At 35.0% G+C, this 7139-nt stretch overlaps 1 protein-coding gene across 1 annotated transcript; it reads left to right on the top strand.

Annotated features, from left to right (window-relative positions):
* Nucleotides 1–1407: 1407 nt before the first annotated feature.
* On the top strand, nt 1408–2796 carry LOC145092781 (putative calcium-binding protein CML16). Its single transcript, XM_079030757.1, has one exon. The coding sequence runs from the start codon at nt 1612–1614 to the stop codon at nt 2092–2094; it is 483 nt and encodes a 160-aa protein (XP_078886883.1). The 5' UTR covers nt 1408–1611; the 3' UTR covers nt 2095–2796.
* Nucleotides 2797–7139: the final 4343 nt, after the last annotated feature.

Raw genomic sequence — 7139 nt, 5'->3', positions numbered from 1 at the left:
TTTATAAATGGAAGTGGCGATTTTTTAATGATAAGGGAGCTCTTTGGATTAAAATTGTCAAATTTTGTCGTGGGAAAGGTGGTGGTTTCTTGGGTGACTTGAGAATAGGAAGCAGAGGGGGTGTCTAGCAAAAGATAATAGGATCCATTAATCATCTTCATGAGAATGATTGTATACCTTCTAATTTCATGCATAGAGTAGTTGGGGATGGGGCTCAAACGAGATTCTGGAAGGATGTTTGGTGCTCAGATATTCCTCTTAGGGAGCGGTTCGGGAGACTTTTTTTTGGCCCTTAATCAAGATGCCCGGGTTAGTGATTATTAGGCTTCAGGGGGTTGGAATTTCCATTGGTGTCGGCGGATTAGAAGAGGGGCTGAATTGACCCACTTTGATGATCTTCTGGAGATTTTAATCCTATTCGTCTAGGGGAGGTGTCAGATAAGTGGTATTGGGAGCTTGATCCGTCAGGTATATTTACTGTTAAATCAACAAGGAACTGGGTTGATGATATGATGCTTCCGATGGGTAGTATGCCTACTAGGTGGAGCCGTTTTGTCCCTATTAAGATTAACATTTTTTTATGGCGTGTGCTTTTGGATCGCATTCCGGTTTGAACCAAATTGGTGGAAAGGGGGGTGGTGATAGATTCCTTATTGTGTCCTGTGTGTCATAATTCTCAAGAAAGTGTGAACCATTTGTCGCTACAGTGTTCGGTTGCTGATCAGGTTTAGAGTCGGGTTGGGCATTGGTTTCACCTGGACCTTCCCGCTTTTTCTTCTATTCGTGACGTGGTGGATTGGGTAGATTCTAGACCGACGGCTCAAATGGAGCGCTCAATTATTGAGTCGGTGTTCATGGTGGTCATATAGGTGCATTGGACTTTTCGTAACTCTTTTATTTTTTTAGTAACAATAAACCTAAAAAAGATAGACTTTTTGATTATGTTATGGATCTTTCTTCTCCTTGGTTTTCTTTTCGGAACACTAAGGCTAGGATTAATTGGACGATGTGGTTACAAAATCCAATTCGGCCTTAATTTGTATTTTTCTTTAGCTCCTTGCTAGAGGTTTGGTTTTTTAATTTGATGCTGCTGTTCTAAAAAAGAAAAAAACACAAAAAAAGATAAAAATAACATATAGGAAAGGTATAACACATAAGGGCTTTCTTGTGCTTTACTGCATGCCATACATCCGGTGGATATGGTGTTCACCGCACACCGCCATATCAACTCTACCGTACCATAAAATGGAGTCGCACCGATCGGTCAGTTCACAACGCCCTTCACTTGGCTCGGAATCTATTGGTTCCAAAGATACTTGGGGAGCTGCAATTTGTATACTGATATATAGAATATCAAACTGATTTAATAATTAATAATATTTAATCCAATAAATCCCACAAAATTGTAATTTTTATTTTCTCCAGCCATCCTACCATGAAAATGTCTGGAACAATAAAAAAACAAAAAGAAACCACCGCCTCAATCATGTTGAGCAAGAATCTTTCCACCTTCTTCGAAATCTCTTTTTCCCTCTTTCGATTTCAAAATTACCAACCCTAAACCCTAGATAAACTTTCCTCTTTCTCATCGTTCAATCATTATCCCTGGTAATGTCTCACCTTCAATCAGACCAAGTCAAGCAATTGAAAGACATTTTCTCTCGATTTGACATGAATTCCGATGGCAGCCTCACTCAGCTCGAGCTCGCCGCCCTCCTCAGATCCATTGGTCTCAAGCCGCAAGGTGACCAGATCCATTCCTTGTTATCCAACATCGATTCAAATGGAAACGGATCAGTTGAGTTCGAGGAATTATTGAATGCGATTTTGCCCGATTTGAATGAGGAAGTCCTGATCAATCACGACCAACTCATGGAGGTTTTCCGATCGTTTGACAAAGATGGCAACGGCTACATCACGGCGGCGGAACTAGCTGGTCAGATGGCTAAAATGGGTCAACCGCTGTCGTACAAAGAACTCACGGAGATGATGCGTGAAGCCGATGCTAATGGTGACGGCGTTATCAGTTTCAATGAATTCACGACCATTTTGGGCAAATCGGCGTCGGACTTCTTTGGCGTCGCGGCGGCGTAGGTGTCCAAATCAAGTCGTTGTCACGGCAGTTGACAATTAATGTTAAATGGGTTTGACTAGTTCTCGTACACTCCTTCTTTTTTAATATTTTTTTATTTATCGTAGGAGATAAAGAAAAATATATTTATATATTTTTTAATTACATATTTGAAAACTAATTATCAGTTGCATGTTATTATTTAATCGTAAGCGTTATATTATTTTAAGGAATCTTAATCTAATTAGGTATCTTAAATGATCAATTTGAAACAATATGAAATGCAAGAACCATTTGCTTGAGCTTCTTGTTAATCATTATTGATCATTTAAGTTATATAATTTGATTAAAATTAAATAAAAATAATATAATTATTATGATTATGAAAATCTACACAAGTAACTGATTACATTTGTTACTCAAATATGTTAATAAAAAAATATATAAAAATCTGATGACTGTTAATGTTATTTGACTTTATTGTATAGTTTTCGTAATATAGGATCTCTTATGCATATCAATGAAAGATAAGAAAGACTGTTTGGGAGATATGCAATGAACATGAATTAGGAAATCCGATTTGCAATGAATATCTGTAATGGGAGATGATGTATAGGTTTTACTTTTTATTAATTTTATGTAATAAGATAGTACATTATTAGCATCGCTTTTGGATGACATGAATGGCTGAATCGGAAATCATCCATACCCAAAATTTTCTTTTAGCATTTTTCAAATCAGTAAATTTGAATAGTTTCAGATTTGGAATAGCACCGGTGAAATCACCAACGATTCTACTGTTGACCTTGCTCTATTATCTTATAGTTTTTAATCACCAGGGGTTGAAATAGATAAATACAAACAGATTATATAATCACTATATTAAGTATTATATATATATATATATATATATATATATATATATATATATATATATATATATATAATATGTGATTTTGTTCATATTCATTTCAAAGGAATATATATATATATATATATATATATATATATATATATATATATATATATATATATATATATATATATATATAGGGTAAAGTGAATATACCTAACAACCTTATATAAGCTTAGGTACCTAACTCCATAATACTACATCGGTTTGTATCATATTTACATTGTAATTGCCTAAGGTTCTTAAACTTCAATTCCGTAACTTGATTACTTTCAAAATCTTTGGACTTTCACCAATATCTTTCTTTTACATCACGTATTTCTATCGAATACCACCTGATGGACTTCATATCCTACCGCTACATATGAAAGGATGTAGGAGAAATATAATGATAAATTTCCAAATTTTTTTTAAAGTAAATCAAGTTTGGGGATGAAGTTTAAGAACCTTGGATGATTGTAATGAAAATTTAATGCAAAATGACGTAGTTTGATGAGGTTAGGTACCTAATCTTATATAAGGTTGTTAGGTATATTCACTTTACCCATATATATATATATATATATATATATATATATATATATATATATATATATATATATATAGTGTGATGGCAAGTCTCAATTAGAAAGAGGGTGGTAGATGTCATTTATCTTTTTCGTATTAAATTAGCAATAAGGGCAAAAATGTCATAACACTTCAATTTCAAGTGGGCGGATAAAATAAAGGGAAAATGACTTATATGGATAACTATGTTTCAAAATCGTTTAAAAAATATAATTCAAGTTTAGTGTGTCCAAAATATACCATCCAAATAAAACATTTTTACAAAAAACACAAACGAAGTATATTCTTTATTCAAATTTAACCTTGTGGTAACCGACAATTATCAATAAAAAATAAGTAAAGGAAAAAAACAAGAGGAAATGACTCAAAGGGGTAACTATGTTTCAAACTCGTTCAAAAAACATTATTCAAGTTTGTTATGTTAAAAAACACCATCCAAGTAAACTTTTTGTACAAAAAACACCAACAAACAATATGTTTTGTTCAAATATTACCCACTGGTAACTGGCTCTTGCAAGTTAAATGATGATTTGGCTTAACTATTATGACATGACAGAATAATTATTGACAAAACAATAAATGATATATTCCTCCTTTAAAAATCTAGGGTTTCTTCATGAACAAATGACTTCTTCTTCTCATATGATTGCTCTTCTTCTTCTAAAGTAATGATCTCGAACACAAGTCCAAACCCCAAATTCTTGACTTAAGGCAAAAATGGCTCCTTTACCCCTGCCTTAATGGGTCTCTCTCCCCTTAAGGCCTAAATCCATAAAAGCCCAAAAGGCATCTAAGCCCAACTATAAGGCCTCTAAGATCTAATATGGCCCAAGAACCCCCAACATGACCTTAAGCCCAAAAAATGACTTGCTATAATCAGGTGGGCCTTAGGCCTAACTTAAACAAGTCCATGAATATGACCAAGATATGCTGAAGCCTCTGCGATCCTGATGTCAAGCCAGTACGCCCAACGTACTCCTAGTGTACGCCCAACGTACTCGACTAGGGTCAAGAACCGCCAATCTTTCGAAGGCCATAACTTATTCATTCTAAGTCCGATTTTCGTCATTCTTTATATCCACGAGAGCTAATTTAGGCATCAGACAACCATACCGAGGGTTATGGCCTTCAGACTGCTATTCTTAGTGTTACCTTAATGCTAAATTAGATTTCGGCATTCCGAGGTCCAATCGAGGGTTATGGCCTTCAGAAACGAAATCGCAATCTAATTTGAACCCCGGCATAACTCTCTAATGCCTAAATTGGATTGCAATTCTTAGTGTTACCTTAATGCTATGTATGCTATCTTTTTTTTTTTTGCCTTACCTTACTCTGCCTCGGATATCATGTCTTTGGGGTATTTATAGGCTGGGCGTTGTTACAAGAGCTTATAGTCTTGACCGATCCTTCATTTATTATCCGGTCTACAAACATGCATGTCTCTTGTCATTTCCTTCGTATTTTATTATTTCATGCCATTTCTTTTGCATGTTTCATGGGATATGGTTCCGATACTTGTATACAATGTATTCGAATTTATATTCGTTCGTAAAAGGCGTGGTGTCTGTAATACCCATTTGGTGATGGATAATGTAGGTTGTGGGGACCGAGTGTTCAGTTTGTGTTAGAGCCCAAGGGCATATCAATAAGTATCAGTTCGAGCCTTTATGAAGTTTGGGTTTATGTTAGAAAAGGTTTAAAGCAAGTGAGAGTTGATATAAGTGTAGAGCTTCTTGTTTCCTTCCCTTGGATATAAAGAATGGTGAAATCGGACTTAGAACGAAGAAGTTATGGCCTTCAGAAGATTGGCGGTTCTTGACCCTAGCCGAGTACGCTGGGTGTACGCTAGGAGTAGGTCGGGCGTACTGGCTTGAAATCCGGATCATAGAGGCTTTAACATATGTTGGGCATATGCATGGACTTGTTTAAGTTGGGCCTTGGGCCTACCTGTTTGTAGTAGGTCATTTTATGGGGTTAAGGCCATGTTGGGGGTTCTTGGGCCATATTTGGCCTTAGAGGCCTTGTAGTTGGGCATGGATGCCTTTTTGGGCTTTTTATGGATTTAAGCCTTAGAAGGAGGGAGGCCCATTGAGGCAGGTGTAAAGGAGCCCTTTTTGCCTTAAGTCAAGAATTAGGGTTTTGGACTTGAGTTCGAGATCATCACTTTAGAAGAAGAAGAGCAATCATAGGAGAAGAAGAAGTAATTCGCTCATGAAGAAACCCTAAATCGATTTTTAAAGGAGGAATATATCATTTATTGTTTTGTCAATAATTATTATGCCATGTCATAATAGTTAAGCCAAGTCATCATTTAACCTGTAAGAGCCAGTTACCGGTGGGTAATATTTAAACAAAACTTATAGTTTATTGGTGCTTTTTGTACAAAAAGTTTACTTGGATGGTGTTTTTTGAACATACCAAACTTGGATGGTGTTTTTTGAACGAGTTTGCAACATAGTTACACCTTTGAGTCATTTCCTCTTGTTTTTTTTCGGTTACTTATTTTTTACTGGTGATTGCCGGTTACCACAAGGTCAAATTTGAACAAAGAATGTATTTCGTTGGTGTTTTTTTGTACAAATGCTTTACTTGGATGGTGTTTTTTGGACACACCAATCTTAAATGATATTTTTTTGAACGATTTTGAAACATAGTTACCCATATAAGACATTTTCCCTAAAATAAAAAAATGGAAGTATCAACTCCCTTTTAAAATCCTTATGCAGAAATTTGTCTTTCAAAACAAATTATATATGAAAACCATTATTTTTCAAATGACTAAATTTCAAAATACTGAATACCAAATCATTTTACAATGTCAAATTTACCATTTCATAAAACATATGACTAAACAATAAGTATTTCAAAATCAATAATTCACTTGCTATTTTCGAAAACATTTGGCCACATTAATAATACCTTAACCTTCCAACAAACTTCATACCATTAAATTCTAAATGAAGAGGTTTGCCAAAGATTGTAGGCAAGTAAGTAACATTTTTTTTTTGATTTTAATGCGAATAATAGGTTACATGAGATCTTTAATTATAGAAATAAATATTACATTTAGCTACTCTTTAGTCTAAGGTAATTTGAAGAGTGCCTAATACGACCCTACTAGTTAACAATGAGGAAAGATCTACATCTTGGATCATAGATAGAAAAATCTTAAGAGTCGGAAATGACTTCGTAAAGATGGAAAAAATCTTATCGTGCGTTCATATGCACTGAACACAAAGATATCATTTGGCAACTTTTTCTCTAATGAAGTGAATGTTAACCTCCACATGCTTTGTAAAAGCATGAAAAACGGGATTAGTAAAGATGTAAGTTGCCTCCATATTTTCACACAATAATATAGGTCAGAAGGTGTGCTGACACCAAGTTCACTAAGAAGAGCTTGTAGCAATGTAAATTCAACAAATGTGTCAGGAAGAGCTTTGTATTCAGACTCTATAGAGGAGAGAGAAATAGTGGGTCGTTTGTGTACGATCCATGAAATAAGGTTGGAACCCAAACATAGGGTAAAACCAACCGAAAAAGCATATCATGGTCAACCGTGCCATGAATGTAATGTAAGATCTTTAT

The sequence above is a fragment of the Lactuca serriola genome, chromosome 3, assembly GCF_051521515.1.
Source record: "Lactuca serriola cultivar US96UC23 chromosome 3, Lser_US96UC23_V15, whole genome shotgun sequence".
NCBI classification, from domain to species: domain Eukaryota; kingdom Viridiplantae; phylum Streptophyta; class Magnoliopsida; order Asterales; family Asteraceae; genus Lactuca; species Lactuca serriola.
This window is presented reverse-complemented; position numbering and strand designations above follow the sequence as displayed.

Coding starts and splice junctions, on each gene's coding strand:
- LOC145092781 (XM_079030757.1), top strand. CDS start 1,612: ATGTCTCACCTTCAATCAGACCAAGTCAAGCAATTGAAAGACATTTTC.